Source organism: Triturus cristatus, chromosome 6, assembly GCF_964204655.1.
Source record: "Triturus cristatus chromosome 6, aTriCri1.1, whole genome shotgun sequence".
In the NCBI taxonomy this organism is placed as follows: Eukaryota; Metazoa; Chordata; class Amphibia; order Caudata; family Salamandridae; genus Triturus; species Triturus cristatus.
In genome coordinates this window covers 172,237,811-172,261,825 of record NC_140589.1, presented here as the reverse complement: position 1 = coordinate 172,261,825, position 24,015 = coordinate 172,237,811, and the positions used below count along the sequence as shown (strand labels likewise).

General features: G+C 44.7%; 1 protein-coding gene across 1 annotated transcript in view; it reads left to right on the top strand.

Annotated features, from left to right (window-relative positions):
• The window catches only part of EFHC1 (EF-hand domain containing 1), a 255,895-nt gene that overhangs the window by 28,462 nt on the left and 203,418 nt on the right, over positions 1-24,015 (top strand). Inside the window, exons 2-3 of the mRNA XM_085610443.1 lie at positions 6,083-6,304; positions 16,013-16,300. Of these exons, the coding sequence (XP_085466569.1) occupies positions 6,083-6,304; positions 16,013-16,300 (510 nt within the window). The remainder of the gene's footprint in view (positions 1-6,082; positions 6,305-16,012; positions 16,301-24,015) is intronic.

Genomic DNA, 24,015 nt, shown 5'->3' with positions numbered 1-24,015 from the left:
TTACTCTTGATACAGAGTTTCCATCTTGGGGGCGTTGAAAATTAGCAGACTTAAATCTGATACAGGGCAGGTAGTAGTAGGGACACTGGATGCCTTTTTACTGAGGGCTGAATCTGCACTCATCCATGAAATCGAACTGACAGAGCGCAGACTATCCTTAGAGCCCCAAAGCTCTTTAAGCCGATCTGTACCTACCGCCCCTATGTCACATACTAACATCGAGGCGAATTCCTCCCAGATTAACCTACAGCATTCTACGGCCTCTGACTTAGATACCACCAATATTCCTGAGACAGTAGACAAACCAACTAGGCCGAACGTAATTACTAGGGGCCAGAAAGCAAAGATTTGTCATAGTAACAGTCTTGCACCACCATCCAAGAAAAGGAAGGGGCAGGTTCCCTATAAACAAAACCATCCCCTGCCTAAACCACTAGGACGAAAAACAAAACCTGTAGATAGTGAGTCCATTCGGGGACCTATACCGGTCCCAAAGGATGCTGTACTAACTGGAATGCTTCCTGATCAGGAGAAGGAGGATTTTTGGAAAAGGTTAGAACTAACAGTCTTAGCCCTCTTGCATTCGATGACGCAAAAGCTATCCCATAATCAGGCGAGATTAGCTAACCTTGAAAAGCTTGCGATTAGTACTTCCGCAACTCCTCCCGATACCTGTCATTGTAGAGCGGAGGTTATTCCGTCTAGTAGAAGTATGGGCCCATTGTCTAGTCAACCTGAAAGCAATTCTGCGTTTGGGAGTGTACATCATTCTAAATCTAATAACTCAGGACATAAAGATATAGTACAGGCTGGTCCGTCATGGTTGAGAGCAGCATCCACTTCATTAAACCATCTAGAGACCCCATATGCCAAAGAAGGCTTGATCAACGGGCACGCTCCGGCTGTAAATGCTCTAAAGGGGGCCCCCTGTGTCAGGGAAAATAATACCCAAAACGAGGGAGGCCAGATTAGAAGCACTCAAAGACGGCAGTATTTTGATCAGAGAGACTTCCCCACCCCAATCACGAACTTGCACCTTCTTCCAGAAGCAACTCCTTAGACAGTGGTCCTGGCTAATGTTCCCCCTTTGCTGCCCAGTGATTTAGAGCACTGGTCAACATTAAGGAACAAATCATTAAATTTATTGAGCACAAGGACGGGTATAACCAATACGTTGTTTACTGAATATAGGATGGCACGACGGATTGGCTGGGGGACAAAGTCTCCTAAGACAGTAACTGGAGACTGTGTGGTCTTAACATTCAGGTCCCCAGGCTGGGTCAAGACTATATTTGATACGGTAGGCAATTGGCCTATAAGGTCAAAGGGGATAAATATTCTACCTTGGGGTTTTTTCTACCAACCACCTCGACCCCCGTGGTATTCTGCTGAGGAAGAGAGTTTTTCATGGCCTAGACCGCCAAAGTATGTAGTCCCAGTCAGTAATCGTTTTGACATCTTGAATACATTAGAAGACATTGACTGACTGATTTTCCCAAGCCAGTTCCTAAACCTCTCTGGCGGCTCTTATGGGCTTTATGGTGATAGGACATCAAGACAGGATAACAACTTTGTTCAAGTTGATATAGCGCAAGGGAACTGTATGCCATTTCTGGTTCCTAATGAGGGGAAACTCGAAGGTATATGTACCACTCTGCAGACCCCGGTTCCCTCTCTAGTATATTTTTAGCGTATATGCACAGACAAAATACCTACTTGTAATGGTGACCCCACACCCCTTAACCCTGTAACAGCTAGACTCTCATGTAACACTGAGAGTTCTCATTGTAGCCTCATTTCATGGAACATAGCTGGATTACGCTCTTAGGTGAATAACCCAATATGGCACAACTTTATATTAAACTTTGATATATTATGTTTCCAGGAAACATGGCTCAAGGAACCAACCCATTTAAATGGATTGGAAACACTTAATACATATGCAGTGGGGGGCCTAAGTGGCAGAGCCAAAGGTGGGCTCTGGACATGCATATCTAATAAGTTAGTAATAAAAAAGATCAAATCACACTTAGGGGAAAGTTGCTATCAATTGATTAAATTGCATCTAAGTATCTCTCACTGTATTGTATTGGCCATTTTTTACATTAATATCCCATTAGATAAGCTTGATAACATGGTAAAAAAAACTGGCCAATGATTTGAAATCTTTGTGTAATGGCAGTGCTAAAGATATGAAGTTAATTTTGGTTAGCGAATTCAACTGTGCTTTTTGTTCCTATGAGGATGGTACAATTTGTGGTCTCAATGCTGAAGAAGGCATAAACAATACACACTTTTGTCACTCCAAGACGACGGAGCTGTTCAATGAATTGATTCTCGGCTCAGATCTGGGCTTTGCAAATGAACTATGTGCTGTACCGGTTTCTATGCCCTGTACTTTTAATGGCAGAGGTCTAAGTTCAACAATAGACTATATATTATTGGCAAATAGTCATGCATCTAGGTTGCGTTCTTTCATTGTTAATGACAACCCATTGAGTGACCATTTCCCTTTGTGCATATTGGTTTTCTTGCCAACATGTAAACCTGGAAGGGGTGATAAAGTTGAACAGGCATTGTCAGATCTCAAAATTGATAAAATGAATGGATCTTCACTACGTTGGTCAGTGGTGGATCCTATAGCGGTCACAAAACAGTTGATAACTAAATGTAAATTGGCTTTTGACATTTGTCTGAGTGAGTCAGCCACCTCGAACAGTATTTTATCCTCCTTCTAAGAAATATCAGGTGTGGTTAGGGAAGCATTGTATGTTCAAAACAGAAAAAAAGGATAAGCCCCAGGGTTGGTTTGATTCAAAGTGTACCCGAGCAAATTCAAATTTAAAGTATGAGCTACACAAATTACCAAGAATTCCAGATAATATTAGGCAGGCGAGAAGGGATTATAAGATGGCCCTAAAAGAGTGCCCCGAGAAAAAAAAAATTAAAGATAGTGCCGCCTTTTGGAGAGCAATTAAAACCCCAATTCTGTCATCTGGAGGTGGCCCCTCAATATAAATTGCAATTTCCGAGGAACATTGGATTGAACACTTTTCTATGGTTTACAATGGGCAGGGAGACCTTAGTATGCAAACTAGCAATACCCATGAGGAAAGCAACAACAATTTGGACCTAGAGCTCACCTTGGAAGAGGTGAACAGAGCACTCTCAGCCAGTCTAGGTGGCAAGGCCCTCGGTCCAGATGGGGTCCCAGTTTAACTGTTCAAGGCAAACACCAATCTTTGGGGGCCAATTATCACTCAGATAATAAACGCTAGCTGTCAGGCCTCGTTTCCAATGACGTGGCTGGAATCTATCATAGTTTCCATTTTCAAAAAAGGGGACCGCCAGGATCCAGGATGTTATAGGCCTATTTCTTTATTGGATTTTATGGTAAAAGTAGTTGGCCGTATAATCCTGGAACGTCTACATGACTTGGCTGAGGCTAGTCAGGTCCTTTCCAATATACAATATGGTTTTCGTGAGGGGCTAGGGACAATCGAGCAGAGTCTTAACCTAGCCATTTTTGTGGGGAAGTATACTAGGGTGAAGAAGGGCGGAATGTTTTTAGCCTTTGTGGACCTTACTGTGGCCTTCGATTCTGTGAGGCATAATAAACTCTGGCAGGTTCTTGAGACTGTGGGGGTTGATCCTGTCATTTTAAACTTTCTTAAATGCCTTTACAGTGGCGCAAAGGCACAAGTGCGTTTTGGCCTGGGTGGTGAGCGCACTGCTCCTTTACCTATTAGGAGGGGGTCAGGCAAGGCTGTGTCTTGCCCCCCTTCCTTTTTAATCTTCATATTAATGGGTTGGGTCAGGCATTGCTTGGGGATGGTTGTGACTTCCCCCAAATAGGTAGACGTCCCATACCTGCTCTCCTTTATGTGGACGATGCAGTGTTGATGTCATGTACGCAAATTGGTCTACAGAGGGTGTTGGATAGTTTTTCAAATTTTATGAAGGATCTTGGTCTTAGTATTAATACCTCTAAGACTTTCATAGTGAGATGCGGCCATGGGAGACAGAGGGCTAGGAATATGTTTCTGGAGGGGCAGAAGATAGCCCCCACAAAGAGCTTTTCATATCTTGGTATCTTATTCAACCAGAATGACTCACGGGTTCAAGCTGTATCTGTTAAAAAGCTGGCGTTTCTAAGGACAACAACTGCCCTTACTACCTTTTCGAAAAACTGGGTAGGAAACAGCCAAATGTATTCCTACTGCGATGTACGGGGCAGGGTGTGGAGTTTTTGTTGACACAAACCCGTTACAAGTAGTGGAAAACACTTTTTTAAGATATATTTTGTCCGTATCAGCCAGCACCTACTCATATGTTTGTCACGCTGAGTTGGGTCTCCAATATATCTCTGATCTCATAAAATTGGAACCTATTCTCCTCTGGCTCAGGATTTGGTCAAAGGAACAGACCAAGCTAAACAGGGATATCCTATTGGATGCCCTTAACCTGGAAGGGGCCTTAAAAATCCCATGGATTAGGTTTGTCCGAGATTTTATGACTGACTTAGGACATAGAATATTTTATGGATTTGAGTTCCATCCAGTTGATTACAAGAAAGCAACTAAAAAATGAGGGTCTCCAGTTATTAGATCCGTTAAGGATGTCTAGGGAGATTTTAAAACCTAATGTCCAGCAGCACCAGGTGACTTTAACTACTTTTAGTGCGCAACCATACTTAGCATTTGTCCCTGGTGGATATGATAGGTTACTATTAACCAGGTTTAGGCTGGGGACTGTTCATTAACTCATAACCCTTCCTAGAATGAATGACTGGGCTTGTGATCAATCATTTTGCCCCTTTGACAACTACTCCGCCCAATCCACTATTCACTTAGTTTTATTTTGTACATTTTATAGGGAGTTAAGGAAAGTGTGGATAATTCCACTTTTTAAAAACCTGGGGCTGAGGCAATGCCACCTGGCATTAACTAAACGTCAGCTTATGGAGAATGAACATATAGCCTGGAGGGTAGCTATGTTTTTGAAAAAAGCATTATATCACTGGAAATGCATTGCAAATTAAGGATTGAAACCGTCCAGGCGTATTGTTATTTTTTAATAGCGTTTCATCATATTTATCATGTATTTTATATTAAATCTTTAGGAGTGTTTTTTGTTTTAGCATATTTATCATGTGGAATTTTGTGTAACGAAAAGTGTGTTTTTTAATGTGCTTTTATGATTGTTTAAAAAAGCAATCGAATAAAGTTTTCCTTGACTTGAATAGTGTCCGGCCATGTTTTTGGAATGACAGTCTTTCAAATCGTTCCGCTCATGAAACCTTAGGTGACAGTCTGCGCTTAACTGGTTGTGGATTACTTTCTCTTCCAGAGATTCAGCTAGAACCTGCCAAATTGCAATCTGTTTAATTGAAATATTACTTAGAGAAAGAGAGATTTTTCCCAATACTGTGTCATCGTCTCTGGGGAAATTTGACCTCCTCCTCTTTAGCCTTTAATGCTTCATTTTCATTAATCCTGGTATTTCACACATGTACGTGTAAACTAACCAGTGTATCAGGCTTCAATATTTTAGGACACCATTCTGTTCAGTCCAAGGATAGAATGTTTTTTTCTCCAACCTTTCAGAAAAGAGAAGTCCATCTCCTTTTTAGCAACTGTCTCAAATTCATTTTACATCATACAAATACATTCTATTGGAATAGCTTTTCCAGTGATCTCTGAATGTCAGTAAACAGTAGATGACCTCCCATAACCTCTAAAACTAGAGGCAAAGCTCACGATTTGAATCTGAGACTTACAGGGACCTTTGACATCACCAGAGCTTAACACAATGGACTATCCTAAATAGGTCAAAAACCCAAAAACCTTTTTACAAATTTTTGGGTGTGACAGAAGAGAGTGGAATATAGAATATAGTGGACATGTATGTCCACAAAACATCTACACTCTGGAAAACTGTCATTACAGGTATGTAGCATTTTCTGTTTAAAGCACAGTACATTTTCCATTATATTCTATCTAATAATTGCGGTACTATAGATTACGTATAAAAGGAATGTACATTATGCTGAATTCTGTGTCATAATATCTTATCGCCCTAGAAAACTGCCTATCATCGTTCCCAGACATTGGAATATCGAAATGGCTTTTCACGCTCACTACTTCCGACAGTGGGAATCGGGCGGGATCCAATCACTGCTAACCAGCTTTCCCAGGCTGAACTGGACGAGCTGGCTAACAAGAGGCCTACACTGACGTATGGCCAAGCCAGACCAGCCCCACCATCAGATTTTGTTCCAGCCCACGTGGCATTTGACAAAAAGGTACAGAACCTTATATTATGTAAACATCTATATGAACAGCAGTCAGACTGGCTATAGCTCAAATTTTGCAGTGTATGTAAAGTGTGTACATTTGTGAACATTGAGCTCTTTTGGTGTGGTTGAAATGGTAAAGAGGTGGAGAGCATTACATAGGTTGTCTCTGGTTGCTTAAAGAAGGTACATATGCTTGTCTTTGGAAGCTACAACACAGAATCTTCAGACTAGACATAAACTCATCGTTATTTATAATTTAGCATCTATAAAAGTGCCTTCCAATTATTTTTCTCTGTGTTAACAAATGCTATTGCATCAGTTTGTTGTGTTTTGCAGTGTTAAGCCCAGACCTGTCCACAGAGGTGTAGGATAAAGCTAGACTGCTCACAGAGTTCATAGAATGTGCCATCAGCAATATCATATCCAAGTCGAGAGAGTCTAATATTGTAGAAAATTACAAGACTCTATAAATGTAAGGAAGGAGTCAGTTTTCTCTACCAGCTATTAGTAGTTCCATCAGACTCTGAATATGTGATGATGTGTGATATCTATACTAGTATCTGTTACTACAATTTTATTTCCTGAAGATTGTGAGTTTTGGCAAATTGTGTAGTCCACCAAAATGTACATCAACATTTTTAATATTTTGTTCACTGCACGGTGACTGAACATCAGTGTGTAAGTTATAGTGGTGTCGCTTTTGATGCTAGATTCTGAATGTAGCAGGAAAAGGAACGGTTTACATTTTGTTTATTTTTACTTATTGTAGTCAGGGTTTGTAGTTTTTGTAATTGACCTGTATTTTATGCAATGTACTAATAAATGATGAATCTTTATGTATATGGTAAAGGCTTTTGTGATTTATGCACTAGAAACGATTTATGTGTGAAATGTCTGATGTTTATACAAAGTTTAGTTTGCCTTTTTAATGCTGAGTTCCCCTGTTTCTATTTCAAAAAGTGATTCCCTTTTAGTGATTTTTAGTGATTATTTAATAGTTGGAATGATGACAGGAATTTGATCCTTGACTCTCATTATCCAGCGTCTTGTCAATCAGCTACTTCACAGAAGAGCGTCTTGGGAACATGTACCAGGATACCTTGTTGGAGTTGAACTTGTTGGAGCCTGATTTTCTCAGGGTCATGGGTCAGTCAGGGGTAACTAAGCAATTTCTGCTGTGGGTATTTTCCTTCACCATTGATTTTGCAGGACCTGAAGCTAGATAACCAAGTTACTCTGTTTGTTAAATTGGCCCTTCTGTTGTCGCGAAACTGAGTAGCCCAGGCAAGTCCAGGTTGAGATGAAGGGACGGGAAATCAAATACTGTATGGCAAGAGAAATAAGTCTAAAAAAAATGTCTTGTTCAAAACTATAGCTTTAGAAGTAATGGGTCTTTTACTTACACATCGTAAAGCGGGTCATCTAAAATAAAATACACCAAAGAAAATCATATGGTTCTAGCTCCTGCAGCTGAGTCATTACTCCAAAAAGACGTAAGCAGCTGGACTTGACGACCACTTAGTAAATCATTTAGTCACTTCTTTATGCTGGAATTCTGTAGCCTATGTTGTTGAGCAAGCTCCATGTTCTTAAAATCTTGGCGTGATGCTTTGAGATCTGACTCAAAGTTTCCAGTCCCAGGCACTGGGGCAAATGTGCCAACCTTCTGATGGATAAATCTGCCAGTGGATTCCTCACCTTGTGAATATCCCCTGCGCCAGCAACATTCGGAAACTTTTGTAGCAGTCCACGCCGATGAGGTCGAAGACGACGTCACAGAGGCACGGCTCCGCTCGCGACTCCACTGACGTCACCGGCTCCATAAGAAGACCTCCTCGGCATGATGACGTCAGTTCCCTTTTTTCCACGCCGACGACGCCAACGGATTTCGGGAATCGTTACTGGTAGCTTTACCTGTTACTTTGTGTTTATTCCGAAGTTTCTCTGTCTTTCTTCGAGAATGTCGGCAAGGAAGTCTGGTTTCAAGCCTTGCCGTGAATGTGGCAAACACATGTCCATCACTGACCCGCATGACGACTGCGTTTGGTGTTTGTCATCGGACCACGATGTTGAAGGATGTTCGTGTTGCAGGAAGATGAGCTCGAAGGCTCTTAAGGAAAGAGAGGCAAAGCTCTTTATCGCCCGGATGAAGAAAACGGAGAAAAGAGGTAGAAGAAGATCCAGGTCGAGGTCGAGGTCGGCTTCCAAGTCGACTTCGGGACATGCTTCAAAGAGCAAGAAGCATAAGAAGAAGAGGAGGCATTCGTCTCATCATAAGGCCTCGACGTCGAAGTCTAAATCACCTGCTCGGCGTCGAAGGGAGTCAGTGTCTCCTTCTCCTGTCCCGGCTTCGCCTCTTGCTCCTTCTTCTCCTGTGTCTTCTCCGGCTCCGGCTGAATCGCCGGTGCCGGCGTCCTCTCCGGCGCCGATGGCTTCTCCAGATCCTGCAGGTCCTTCGGCTCCGTCTCCGACTCCGGCTCAGGATGAGGATGATCAGGCTCCGGGTGAGTCTGTGATGCCGCAAGTTCCACCGTCGGCGCCGGCTGGCCCGAGTCCGGTGTTACCTGACCAGTATCCGGCTTTCCCTAATCCAGGTCAGGACCCCTCGCATTATCTCAATGCGATGTACGGGGTGTTTTCTCGGGCCATGTATACCTCTGGTGCACCTATGGGTCCGATGGGTCCGATGGTTTTTAATCTGGGAGTGCTGCAGGTTTATCCTCAAGCACCGTTTATGCCTTTCTTCCCAGCGACGCCGTCTTGGCAGATGCCGGCGCCGAGAACATCGACGCCGATTCCCTCTTCACCGGCGCCGACTCGACCTCGTTCGATGCCGGCTGCTCCAGCTGATCCGCGTTCGACGCCTCTGCCGGCGCCGTCGGTTTCGATCACGGCGCCGCCGACGCCGCAGGTGCGGATCCGTTCCAGAAGGGAGGCGCAGAGAGTGCTGGAGGAGAGGCGCTATCTTATGAACGAGGCTGAAGAGGGGGAATTGGTCGAATCCGATGAGGTGTTTGACGAGTTGAAGGAGGCAAGTGGGTTGGATTTGTCTCCGGAGTGGGAGATCACTCCTCCATCGGATGAACCTTCTAAAGACGCGACACCTTATCATGCTGTAATCAGAAAGGCTGCAGAGTTGTTGGACCTTCAATTGCCATCTGTTGAATTCAAGTCTAATATCTTGACTGAGGTGTTGCACTCTCCGACTGCGGTGTCAGAGCCGCTGTTGCCTTTTAATGAAGCAATATTGGAGCCTGTGTTGGATGTGTGGCGCAAGCCTTTTTCGGCTCCTGCGGTGTCCAAGGTGGTTGCAAGGAGATATAGGGTGGCTCCAGGGGATCCTGAGTTTTTGTCATCACACCCTTCACCTGAAAGCCTGGTCGTTCAGGCGGCTTGTTCTGGACGTTCAAAAGGTGCGTTTCCTCAAGTCCCAGGGGACAGAGAGGCCAAGAAGGTAGACCAATCGGCCAAGAAGGTCTTTTCATCAGCCAGTATGGCATTAAAATCTTCTAATGCGACTTGCTTATTGGGGCGCTATATCCATGCGCTTATGGATTCAGCTAAAAAGTTGGCACCGAAGCTGTCAGAGGAGGATAGAGCAGGCTTCCATGAAGTACTATCGGATGCCCAGGCGGCTGCTCGCCAGGTTATTCAGAGTGGCCTGGATACAGCAGACTCAGTTGCCAGGGTCATGGGGTCTTCAGTCGCCACCAGGAGGGGTGCGTGGCTTAAGTCCTCCGAATTCTCTTCTGATGTCCAGTCAACCTTGTTGGACTTACCTTTTGATGGGTCTGGTCTGTTCGGGAAGAAGGCTGATGCTGCTCTCGAGCGCTTCAAAGAGAGTAAGGCTACGGCTAGGTCGTTGGGCCTTCAATCCCAGCCGAGAGGTACTTTCAAGAGGTACAGAGGTTTTGGTAGGGCGAGTTTTCGTTCTTATAGACCAGCCCAGCAGCAGCAGCAGCAGCAGCAGCAAAGTTCCAAGGGATATAGAGGAAGACTTAGAGGTCGCTCACGTGGCCGTCAACTCTCCTCCTCCTCTTCCTCTTCCTCAGCCCCTCCCACCACCGCAAAACAGCCCTAGATTCGGCATTCCGGATCATGCTGGTCCTGTGGGGGGCCGGCTTACCCATTTTCTACAAGATTGGGAATCTGTAACTTCAGATCTCTGGGTTCTGGATCTTGTAGAAAATGGGTACGCCCTTCCCGTTCGGGAATTCCCTCCAAATTACCCTCCTTGCCAAGGGGTTTGCTCGGAGGACCACCGTCTTCTCCTACAGGAGGAAGTCCTGAAGTTGTTTCAGAAAGGTGCGATAGAGGTGGTTCCGGAGCAGGAGAGGGGTCAGGGATGCTACTCCCGGTATTTTCTGATCCCGAAGAAGGACGGCAGATTGCGTCCGATATTGGACCTCAGAATCCTGAATTTTTACCTGAAACAGGAGAAGTTCAAGATGCTCACCCTTGCGCAGGTTCTTCAGGCGCTGAATCAGGAGGATTGGATGGTGTCGCTCGACTTGCAGGATGCGTATTTTCACATCCCCATTCTGAAGTCGCACAGGAAGTATCTCCGGTTCACGGTAGGGTCGCAGCATTATCAGTTTGCGGTCCTCCCGTTTGGTCTTACTTCGGCACCTCGAGTCTTCACAAAGGTGATGGCAGTGGTGGCAGCCCATCTCAGAAGATCGGGAATTTCGGTTTTCCCTTATTTGGACGACTGGCTGATCAAGGCGGAGTCGTCGGAGAAGGTGCTGTGCCATCTGCGGGATACAACTCAGCTGTTGTTCAGATTGGGTTTTTCGATCAATGTGCCCAAATCTCACCTGGTGCCCTCTCAGCGCAACCTGTTCATAGGTGCGGTACTGGACACTACTGTGTGTCGAGCATTCCCTCCTCCTCAAAGGATTCTCGACATTCAGGAGATGATTCCTTTATTTTACAGCGGAGCGGTCGTTCCAGTTCTGAAGGTCCTTCGCCTGCTCGGTCTGTTCGCCTCCTGCATCCTGTTGGTCAACCATGCACGCTGGCACATGAGGGCGCTCCAGTGGTGCCTCCGCAAGCAGTGGTATCAGCACAAGGGAGATCTCAGGGAGTCTGTGAGGATCTCCAGAGAAGCTGCAGCGGATCTATCTTGGTGGAGCGTGGAGGGCAATCTGTCCCAAGGAAAGCCCTTCCATCTACCTCCATCGGTGACCACGGTGATAACGGATGCATCCACTCTAGGGTGGGGTGCTCATCTGGGGGATCTGGAGATCAAGGGTCTTTGGTCTCCGGAAGAAAGGTTGTTGCACATCAACATTCTGGAATTACGGGCGATACGTTTGGCACTCAAGGCCTTCCTTCCTTCCCTTCGCGGTCAGTCGATTCAAGTCCTGACAGACAACACGACCGCGATGTGGTATATAAACAAACAGGGAGGTGTGGGGTCTCTTTGTCTCTGCAGAGAGGCCCTGCGTCTATGGTCCTGGGCTCAGGACCATCGGATTTGTCTGATGGCAAATCATCTGGCCGGAGTTCTGAACGTGCGTGCGGACAGTCTCAGTCGGCAATTCTCCGCCGATCACGAGTGGAGGCTTCATCCAGAGGTAGTTCTTCACGTCTTTCGGATGTGGGGAACTCCTCGGGTGGACCTGTTCGCCACTCACGAGAATGCTCACTGCCCGTCATTCTGCAGTCTCCAGTATCCTATGCAGGGAGCGTTGGGGGACGCGTTTCAGATAGATTGGAGCTCACAACTCCTTTACGCGTTTCCTCCCATACCCTTGATTCCTCGGGTTCTGAGGAAGATTCGCCAAGACCGGGCCCAAGTCATATTGATCGCCCCGGATTGGCTAAGAAGGGTGTGGTACACAGATCTTCTCCACCTCTCCTCGTGCCCTCCGCTCCGTCTCCCTCTCAGGGCAGACCTCCTCTCGCAGTCGGAGGGGCAGGTTCTACACCCCCACCTCCAGAGCTTACACCTTCATGCCTGGGGATTGAACGGGGCAACCTGAATTCTTTCTCTCTCCCGCCGGATGTGGTGGACGTTATTTTATCGGCCAGGCGACACTCCACCAAATCAATATACTCCTATAGATGGTCTAAATTCGTTCTCTGGTGCGGAGAGAGGTCAATTGATCCCTTGAAGGCTCGTTTGTCTAATATTTTACAGTTTGCCCTTTCTCTTGCTCAGCAAGGCTTTGCTGTGGCTACTGTAAAAGGATATTTATCTGCTTTGTCGGCTTTCCTATGCCTGCCGGATCAGCCGTCCTTATTTAAATCACCTATTGTGCTTAGGTTTCTCAAGGGCCTTACGAATACATTTCCTCCTACTCCCTTTATTGTACCTCAGTGGGACTTAAATCTTGTACTGACTTATCTTATGGGTTCTCCCTTCGAGCCCTTACATAAGTGTCCCTTGAGACTGTTGTCTTTTAAGACAGTGTTCCTCATTGCAATCACCTCGGCAAGGAGGGTAAGTGAGCTTCAAGCTCTTAGTTCAAAACCCCCATTTTTGACTGTGCATGCTGAACGAATGGTGCTCCGGACCAGGGCTGCGTTTTTGCCTAAAGTGGTAACTCCCTTCCATCTGGGGCAGTCCATTACCCTTCCTTCCTTTTATCCTCCCCCACACCCTTCCAAGGAGGAGGAGAGACTTCACCGTTTGGACCCTAAGAGGGCGGTGAGCTTTTACCTGGACAGGACTAAGGACTACAGGATTGATGACCAGCTCTTTGTGGGCTTTGCTGGCTGCAGAAAGGGTTGTGCGGTGCACAAGCGCACCCTTTCCAGATGGATTGTGCTATGCATCAAGATCTGCTACTCTCTAGCTGGTAAGGAGCCTCCGGAGGGTTTGAGGGCTCATTCTACCAGAGCAAAGTCTTCCACATCTGCCTTAGCTAGAGGTGTTCCAGTGGAGGACATTTGTAGGGCGGCAACTTGGGCCTCCCTCCACACCTTCGCAAAGCATTATTGTTTAGACACCGAGGTGAGGAGGGACGGACATTTTGCGCGATCCGTCCTTCAGGACTTTCTGGTATAGAAGGGTGGACACCCTCCTCCGGGAGTGGGGGACTGCTGTGGAATCTATTCCCAAGGTGAGGAATCCACTGGCAGATGTATCCATCAGAAGAACAAGTTACTTACCTTCGGTAACGCTTTTTCTGGTGGATACAGTATCTGCCTGTGGATTCCTCACTCACCCACCCGCCTCCCCGTTGTCCGTCCTTCTATACCAGTGACTTTATGTCTATAATTCTATTGATGGTGTTTCAGATGTGTTTACATCTGTCAAAGGCATTGGGTTATTTCTAGTGTTTTGTTGTTTCTTCTCCACACTGTGTGTGTTGATATGCATATTGTGTACTGTGTATACTGTTTATGTACATATTGCTGTCAGTCCGTCCGTGTGCCTCGAAGGCACGGAAAAAAGGGGCGGAACTGACGTCATCACGCCGAGGAGGTCTTCTTATGGAGCCGGTGACGTCAGCGGAGTCGCGAGCGGAGCCGTGCCTCTGTGACGTCATCTTCGACCTCATCGGCGTGGACTGCTACAAAAGTTTCCGAATGTTGCTGGCGCAGGGGATATTCACAAGGTGAGGAATCCACAGGCAGATACTGTATCCACCAGAAAAAGCGTTACCGAAGGTAAGTAACTTGTTCTTCATGTCAACAATGTACAGATTTTTCAATAATATGTCTGCCCTTCTCCCTGGTTTCTCAGTGACCATGTGTGAAAAGAAAGACCTCAATGGATTTGAGCCAAGATGGCAGAGAATCTGAAAACTTCCCTAGAATTATGTTATTTAAACATCCAATACCCAAAATAAACATGGGATCCATATGGTTGTCAAGGAACTTATGGTCCAAAGTCTCAATGTGACATTAACAGGCCTTAGTGCTCTCTTGATTGGTGTCTGGGTCACCTGACAGAGTTTAAGGGTGTGACCAGTGAATGAGCCATTTGGTCTCAGAAGTCAGTGTTCACAAGAGAGAGTACAGTGCTGGAACTGGGCTACCACTCAGAAGTTCGCTCCAAATTTCACCAAAGCTCATTTTTTAAAATATATCAGCCTGTTGGTGATTGATTTGATTGATTGGGCACCTAGAAGACCTGGGTTCCTCACTTCGGTAGATGGAATTGTGGAATTGGGATTTCAAGATCAGGTTCCACCACAATTTCAAACTGTGAAATCTCCAGAACCATAGAACTCAAACTGGACCTGATAATATCCTGGTACATAACCACCACCGCATCAGCTGACTCCTGCAATTTCTAGACTGTTTGAATCTAGGGAACAATAGAAGGTCTGAGGACTCTTGTGGGTGCAGGCAGTAAATCATTTCCATAACACTATACATTAGAACCTATGGATATTATCCAGTCTTTGAAATATTTTGCAGCAATATCTAAAAATTCCTACTATAGTATGGCTCGTTGTTACCATTTACATAACTTCAATATGCACTGTACTTAACCAGGCCTTATTGTTGTCCAGTTACAATCAGTTTTCAGTAGGTCCATTTGGCGCATGTCAGTGTTTGAACATTGTAACTAGTCAACTGGACTTTGCACAAGGGTCAATACACTAATCACCTAATTTATTGGGATACAGACTCAGATGCACATCGTATGCTGCGCATTTATTTAAGCAAACCAAGACTTTAGCTCTCCTTGCTGGTTGATCACTGGCCTCCTCTTGCTGGTATTCTTATGAGTTGGCATCAAAATACTGGAAAATAAGCTTGCAGCTGGTTTCGTACCTTGCAGCGTACATCCTGAACGGGCTACATTGCATAATCTCACTTACACTCTGCACATCCTCTTCGTTGTGAAACCGCACTCTGCGGTTTGGCAAGTTCAATGAGAGTGAATATGCAAAATTATTCCTTACGGCTAATTTACACCCCCAGCCCACATTTTGCCCATGATAGCCCCTTGCAGTACACCCACAACCTTGCTCTGCACCCTTTCAGCAAAATTCCAGACGCCACTAGCCAATCTCTTTATACCTTCAATGAGGTGCTGTACATACTCAAGTATGCCTCAACACAACCTCGGTAATGGTCTCTACACCCTCTAGTCCATATTCTTCAAAACATGAGATGGTGTAATATTTCAGAATTCTTGGGAAGGAGTTAGGGGAAGGAGTCAGGCTTCCAACAGAAGTGATTCGTGCTATTAATTTAGAAGTCTTTGGAGTTGATGATTAGAAGAGACCTAAAGGGTGGAAAATAGTCTGGCAGCTCTGCGGTATGTTCACATGAGAATAAAAAATGTTCCTTCCACTTCTCTTCTTTTGATCCTGACTTGAGTGTATGTGCATCTGGGGTTCTAACTCTTTGGGCTTCTCTTATGTATGCCTCTATATACAGATCTGATCAAGGAAATAGCAAGCGTTGATGACCAACACACTGCCACAGAAGCTCTGACCCAAGTTTAACCAGCGGAGTTACCAACTACTGTCAGCTGTAACATGTGGGAAATGCTTGGACCTTTCCGGGCTACCCACAGACACACAACATGGCACCTCACCTTTAATTAAGGAGTCTATTGCTTTAGGTGAAGTGCTAATTCTAAGCTCCGAAAGAGCAGCTGCTCAGAATTTGTGACACTTGTATTTCTGCGAATGCAGGATAACTGATACAACTCTGTCAATGTCAACTAAAAAGGAGGCAAAGATTTAAAAATGAAAACAACGATGTTCTTTCTTTATTCTTCTGTTTGTTCTGATTCTGCAGGTCCTAAAATTTGATGCCTACTTCCAGGAGACTGTTACCTTATCTCAAGAAGAAAGTTACAGGGTCCGTCCAGTTGAAATTTACTACTACCTGGAAGATGACAGTATATCTATAATGGAGCCCCATGTCATTAACTCAGGCATCCCTCAGGGCAAGTTCATGAAGCGTCAGAGGCAGCCCAAGAATGACTTTGGTGACCACTATCACTGGAAAGACCTGAATATTGGAATTAATGTCACCATGTATGGAAAGACCTTCCGCATTGTCAACTGCGATGGATTCACACAGGCAAGAATGTTCAAGTTGTATAACCCTGATGCATATCAATAATCTTATGTTTTTTTTCTCCTTAATATTTTGTTGACTTGATCTTCAAGCGTAAACATGACTAAGGAGTGTGTTAAATTTTGTCTTTTGTATTGTTAGCTATCGGGATTAACAAATATGAACATACTGTACAATTTTTAAATGTAAAATTGGAAACAAAGAGCTACATTGCATTATATGTCATATTGGGAGAAACTCGAAAGTATGTGTGTGTGTATGTATGTATGTATATATATATATATATATATATATGTATAAATTTATATTTAAAATGATATTTAATATTTCGCAACCATAAAATGAGGGTGAAGACAGAAGGTGCCTTGGAATATATAGAGGTAATATATGTGAACAATCTGAATTTGCATACATTCTAGGTGATAAGAGAAACATTTGAAAATTTGAATTTTTGGGGTGTGCATTTTTTGTGCATTTGTGGGTTTGTAAAAGGGTGTGGTGGTACGCATGCACATATTTGTTGCATTCAGCGTCCAGGTGTTTTTGTTGCACAACTAGCGCTTTTAACCAATACCTATCTGCTCCTACTGCCAAAGTTGGCAGACAAAAAGATTTTTTTGCATTTATCCTGGCCATGTACACCTTTTGCCGGTATAAGAACCGTTTGGCACTTTTAATTTCAAGGTTATCTTTTTTCGTATTATTCTGTTGTCTTTTTTTTAATAAAAACAAACATGTCACTGTATAGAGGAGGAAAAAAGAGTTTTGTAATGACTGTATAAACAAATCATTGGGGAGGCCTTCTGTAAAGTGCAGTCACAATCCAGTTCTGCAGGAGAAATGGCTGAAAAAATAAACCTAGATTAGAGTTCTACCAGTAAAAATAGTAAAACATGTACTGCAGAATTTTAATGAAGATAGATGGGAAAAACTAAAATCTATATTGTCTGAAAAAGAGGTTGGCTAGCTGACAGCTAATAGAGACCAGATTGGAAAACCATATATATGATTTACATATGTGTGCTTTTTGAAGGGTGCATGGATGCGTTACCACTGGCTAGAGTCTGTAGATTTGCACAAATGTGCTATGTCTTGCGCACACGCTGAACCTATCAGTAAATTAATATAAAACTATTAGGCCTTGTTGAAAGTCTGGGCTACTCTGTATTTAGGAGCTGATTTCAATTGTTTTTGTAATCAGTGGTGTCTTTAATCTCTATCATGTCTCCCTACCCTCTTGTTTAGGCCTTCCTCCATTCATTTCCAAATTTATGTATATGGATATGCATGATCTGGGTAGAAAATTCTTTATTGCAATACTTTTAATGCCAGATACTCAGAGAAATGAAAAAACAAAGACATTTAAATATTTCAGAGCTAACAATTCACCTGTCTAAGTTAACCTGCTCAGTAGAGCTGTGATTCCACATTGGGGGATAGGTGGTGAGGCTCAGGAGAAAGCTCTTCTTCTTTCCCAGAAGGGCATTGAATATGTGGATCACCCTTCTGAGTGGAATATTTAGATAGGGCCTTGTACATACACAGGGGAGCAATTCTATTGTAAAAGCAAGAAAATAGCTTGATAAATGCAGGTGACAATGTTCAGTTTATCAGTGTTGTGGATAACACCTCTTCACCTGGAGGAGGTAGGCTTGCCCTGATAGGAAAAGGGAAGTCCTGTGTCTCACCTGCCTTGGATTACTAGCTATTGGGAGAGTGCACTTGCTTTTCAAGAACAAAAAGATCACTGATAGTCCCTGAGATACCATGCCTGGTGACTCCCTGAGGACATCAAAGCCATATGTCACCAGATAGGAGATTTTCACCACCCTGGACAGTTTGCATAGGAGCACAGAGCCAGGAGGGGCTAGAATGCCAGACGCGGCTTGACCATTTTGGACATTGTCTTGAGGGTCTCTATTACACATCAGCTGCACATGACCACAATAGCCCTAGTCTGCCGGTTTTCTTGTGATGTCAAGATAGCCTAATTTGTGGCCATATTTGGTGTACATCAGCATCTGTGCCAAGACGTGGCTAGGCCAATGACTTCATCCGTGATACTGGCAACCATACTTCTTGAAGGAGGTAGACAGGAAGATATGAGAGCTAGGGCTAGAGAGGAAAATCACACAGTTTGAGAACAAACTACTCAAGATTCCTGGAGAAGGGTGCTAGAATGCTTCAATTTGCCTACAAGAGAGTATTCAAGACGGAAGCTGTGGGAAGTGATAACCTGTCGGGTGGCATCCTGATTAACAGCTCTAAATTCCTTTTGGGGAACCGGCTTCAGTAATCCACTGCTCTGCCAGTTGCCAATATCTCTCAACAAGTCTATCACACTACCTCATGAGACCAATCTGACTCTAATGTACGTGCCAAACACAGAAGCCGAGTCAACAGCCACTGCTCATGAAACATATCAATATTGGTGATTTCCAGATACCGGCATCTGTCTCTAGTTCAATCTCCATCAAGCTGATTTCATCTTAATTTGTAGGGGTATGTAGGAGATGCCAAGAAGTCGATCTTAACCTTGGTTTTAAGCAGGATGCTCTTTCCAGTGAATGTTCAGACTTCTTGTATCTCAGGAACTGGAAGAGTTTGTGGAGACATTTAGAGGATTTCATAGCAGCAGACATCATTCACTAGTCTTATAGTGCCTACGCCTTATCAGCTGTTGTGACCATAAAGAACAATAGGGAAGACTACGTATGGGTTACCACAGATGGATCATCAGAGACATTCCAGGCCACTACAAAATGCCTCTTATTGTTGTTGACCTCAACACCCTTGCTGGAAGCTATTGGTTTTCACTATTGGGACACAGTATTGGATGCAATTCCATTCCCCTACTGAAGAGAGACCAGACGAGGACAGCATTGAGATGCCTACGAGTTTCTACTAGTTTAAACACATTCCCAGGCTCCTCAGGAGAACTTGCAATGGCAGGCATAACTCTGAATATAGTCTTAGGGTCTGATGTAGAGGGTAGAAATAGTACACAAACCAAAAACATCAAAGGCTTCTCTGCCCACATCTTCATTCTACCACTGTATTTTGAGTGTGGTGAAATGTGTTGCTCCTGCCGGGAGGAACACCCATTTGTTAGCAAGTGGGCTTACAGAAAAGATACTGGACCGGACAGTTAGTACCCTGTCTCCTGGCATTACCCTGTACTACTTCTGTGCGAGACCATCATGATTACCATGGCAGTCTTGAAAAGGAATAAGAGAAAATGTCCCTGGTGTGCTGAGAGACGTCCCCAGTTTGACCATGCTAACATGAGATGATAGACCTGCTGCCATGTTTTTTTCTTCAACTATATGAATGGCATTAGCTACTTAGGGGAGAAAAGGTCCACAGCAAGGGACCTAAAATCGGTTGGATCATCAAAAGTCAGTGTGATGCAGACAATGCCTTGGCTGCACCAGTGGTTTGCTGTATGCATTTGGTACATGACCTATCAAACAGTAAATTACATTTAGTTTACCTCAACATCTCATCACTGTCTTGAAAAAAGATGTAAGCTGTATAAATAGCCACCACGTAGGTGCATATCTTACCTATCTGGGCATCTCACAGATAGGTGGTGAAAATTTGTAAGTACTTGGATTCTCCATTTTACCTGTAATGAAGCTGTTCTATAAAACCACACTTAAGTCAGTAAGCCGAGTGTACAGTTCTCACTACTGCCAGGCAATCACAATATGCCCATTTTTACACCCATAATCCTTATTTGGATTACAAATACATTTCCCAAACGGTCTCTACTGACTGCAGGAGGCAGCACTCAAAAAATGTAATTCATACCACTGCAGTGCGAAGTGTATGAAAACGTCTCACAGACAATGGACATAGTGAAAATGAAGGCTGCCTGCTCTTTGCTTTAGCCACTCATGGAAGGAGTGCCACAGATTTCTGAGACTCTGCAGCAGTTTTCATCTCTTCATCCCTATTTTTGTCAGGTTAGTTAGTGCCTAAGTGATCTTGATGAAGTGGTATCTCCAACCATGAAAAAGCGACACATTTCTGACCCATGTAAACCACCCCTTTCGAAAGTATGAGTCTTTTGGACACCTGTGGGTTTACCAAAGTGAGCATCCTTTCAGGACACAGAACTGACTGTCTACTACACCTGTCTTCACCATCCATGACCATCGACATCCCTACTTGCTTCATGTAGATGCCTGTTTCAAGAAGTAAGTGCTGTGCTTTAGAAGGTAGAGGGGGGGAAAGGTCCCAGGAAATTGGCAGTGGTCAGCATCAGCCTGTCAGGCACTATTCTGTCCTATCCTTTCCCAGACTTGGATTACCTGGTCTTTACTGGGCCATTGATTTCCAGTGAGGATGTTGTGTAGGAAAGTCCTGTTTGAAGTCCACTTTCCATCCAAGCACCAACCTCCGACTACATTTTGATATTCTGTTTCCTGCATACCACAGGATCTAGCTTGTTCTCTTCCCTGAACTGCGCAATTCCCTAGTATTCCCTTGCAAGCCTGTCACACATGCTTGCCAAGCCTTAGGGGAGATTCCACTAGAGTTAATGAGAGCTTAGGAGGCGGCCTTGGGTGGGTGTGTTGCCAATATTGAGATGAATGCCCATTGCCTGGAGCTGGCAATAATGTACTACTGCTTCCTGAACCTTACCTCGTCTGCTCCTTGTGGTGTGGACAAGGGAGAGGGGCAGAGACTTTGGCACCAGGTTGGTGTGATCCTTGCCTCCACCCACATGTAAATCAGCAGGGAGTTTTCAGAAGTAGACAGTAGTCCCTCCCACCAAATTCGAAATGAAAGCATTAGGCAGAGCCAGGTTCACAAAGGTTGTGTGCATCTAAATATATGGAGTTCAAAGAATAACAATTTGTAGTGTTAAATTCCACAGCCTAACTCACATATTCAGGATTTGTAGAATAATAATAATCCTGTATTTGTAAAGCGCACAGCTACCCGTAGGTTTCCCGGCGCTGGGGGCCGTCGGGAAGATTAATCAAGCTATTGCCCAGAGTCACATGGTGCTGGACAAACCCCTACCGCCGGTGCCGGGGATCGAACCGTGATCCCCAGCGTCCGGCATCAGTCGCCCTGGCCGCTGCACCACACCTCTTCCCTCTTCCCTGGGGTTGAGTACTATTCTCAAGTAACAACCACATTTCCTGTCAGGGTGAACCACAAAAGTCACTAAATTATCCTGTGCTTAACCCTTTGATAGCCAGGCACCAAACCAGTCAGGCTTACCTTAGAGGCAATGTGTAAAGTATTTATGCAACTCACAAATGGTAATAAAGTTAAAACACAGCTCAAGAAAAATCCCACACCAATTTAGAAAAAAAAAATGTAATTATTTATTTGACACCAAACAACAAAAATGCAGTCAGTAGAACCGGAGAGATTGAATTTCAAAGATTTAGGAGGACATAGTGCTTGGAAGCAAATAGCACCAATAATAGTTATCTGGTCTCAGACCAAGTCACAAGTTCAGGCCAACCACAATGGAGCGGAGGCCAAGTTTGGTCCTCTGAGAAACTACCTTGTGTCTTTGGAATCAAGATACAAAGTCTGTCTTGGCCTGTGCTGCATTGAAGAACCATCGAACAGGAGCTGCGATGCGTGGTCCTGCATCAAGATGTGTTGTGCTAGGTGATTGCTGTTGAAGCTGCAGATCAGAAGATGCGATGCGGGCATCGAGATTCGTCGCACTGCATCGGGTCCATGAAGCCTCTGGGGCTGCGTTGCGAAGACTTGCTTTGAGATACATCACACTGGGTCGATGGTGGATGTAGCCGCCAATCAGGAGCCTGTTGTGTCCCTGTAGCTCAGAACAGGAGGTCAGCCAGAAGACCCTTGGAGACAAACTGGTAGACCTGGGTTCAAGCAGCAGGGCAGGTGAGAGCACGCAGGTATGTGATTTACAGTCTTTCATCTGATGGATCTTTTTAAGTGGACTGAGACGCCATGAGAGTTAGAAATAATAAAACAGTTTAATCTTCATGAAGCCCCTTTAGCCACACAATAAAGACCAGGAATTGGTGATTGAAGTTAAGGAATTTAATTTCCAATTCATAGTCAATCCAATATATATGCATGTCAGGAAAATATTAAAAGTATACAAGATTACAACTGACAAGCTGAAATATTGCAATCGGTTCAGTCTCAGTAGCATATGATACAAAATAATCACAGCCACAGCAATACAAAAACGAAGAATTAGAATTAGGTGTTCCTTAAAGAAACTTTGTTCCTCTCTCCTAAACCTGAATACGTTCAATAAGGATGGTTTATAGAGTGGGGTCTCAAGGAAATTCTGAAATACAAGAAGGTGTCCAAAGAACATCACCCCATTCACTTTTTAATCTTACCCTTTGCCCTCTTCACATTAAACTCCACTTTTTAAGGTGTAGGAGGTAATTTTATTCTCACTGCACAGATCCTTTAAGTATCTTCCCCCAGATTATTTCCCTCCAGATGGAGACGTAACACACCTGGAGAAGAGAGTACCCAGGTGCGAAACCGATGATGACGCCACCCAATAAGTCACCCTAGTGGAGATTATATATATACCACTGGTGGTAATTACTGGGTGAGAGTTTCCAGGTCCCAGCGGTTTCAATGAGGGATACTAACCTCAAAATTGCAGAGAGAACAGGTCAGGCCTTGAGGGAGTTCCAGAACCACCACCTGTCTTGCTGGGCCATGGGAAGTCCGTAGGACGACAGGAGCAGCAGACTGGTCAGCTTTGTTGCGGTGCCAGCAGATGCAGGGAAGTGACTCCTTCACTCCAAGGGAGATTACTTGGGGTGTCCTTGATGCCCACAAGTCTGTTGAAGATCCTGGAAGAAGCACAGACGATGAACAAAACTTGCAGAATAGTGAGACCAGGAACAGAAGAGGTCTTCCTTGGTGCATTCTTGGATCGAGGCAAAGTCCAGCGAAGTTCAAGTGTCGAAGAGATATGTGGTTTCTGGCTTGAGTCTTGTCCCATGATGAATCTAAAGAACCACCAGGCACGGCTCCTCCAGCAGGGCGGAGGAGCGTCGCCCCACTGCATTCTCGAAGTGCGAGAAGCAGAAACATAAAATGATAATAACTTTCAGTGGTGTGCCCATTCCTGAGGGCGCAATGACTGTTTGATTGGCCCTCTGGGGCCGCCCAAACCAGTCATGTGCACTCTGATCTTCTCCATGCAGGCTGCAATGCAGCCTGCAGGGAGAACATGGCCTCCCCATAACCCCCTGGCTGGGCGGCATCCCCACCAATCACAGCACTGCTTGCAGTGTTGTGATTGGCTTAGGTAAGGGTCCAGAGGGAGCCTGGCAGCCTGCTTCCTGTTCCTGTTCCTGTTCCTGTTCCTGCAGTAGCCGGAGCCGAGAAGACGCAGGACCCGGCCGGCGAAAGGTAAGTCTAATTGTTTTTTTTAATGTTAAATTAACCCCCCCAACCTCGCGAGACCCCCCCCCTCCACCTCGCGATACATTTCAGTTTAAATTTAGGCTAATAATATCGCCTGTACTTACAGAAATGTTAGCACCAAGATAGATATGTGGCTGACCTGACATAGCAAGGTCTAGTATGTTTGGAGAGATGTATTGCTCACATACTTAGTTTTCATTCTGTGGAGTTAGTAGCCTGACATCTGGCATCCAACATCTGGCCAAAGTATGCTGTCTGTTCGTTGGAAACATAGAATTGGTCACAACTCTACATGCACCACGCTTCTA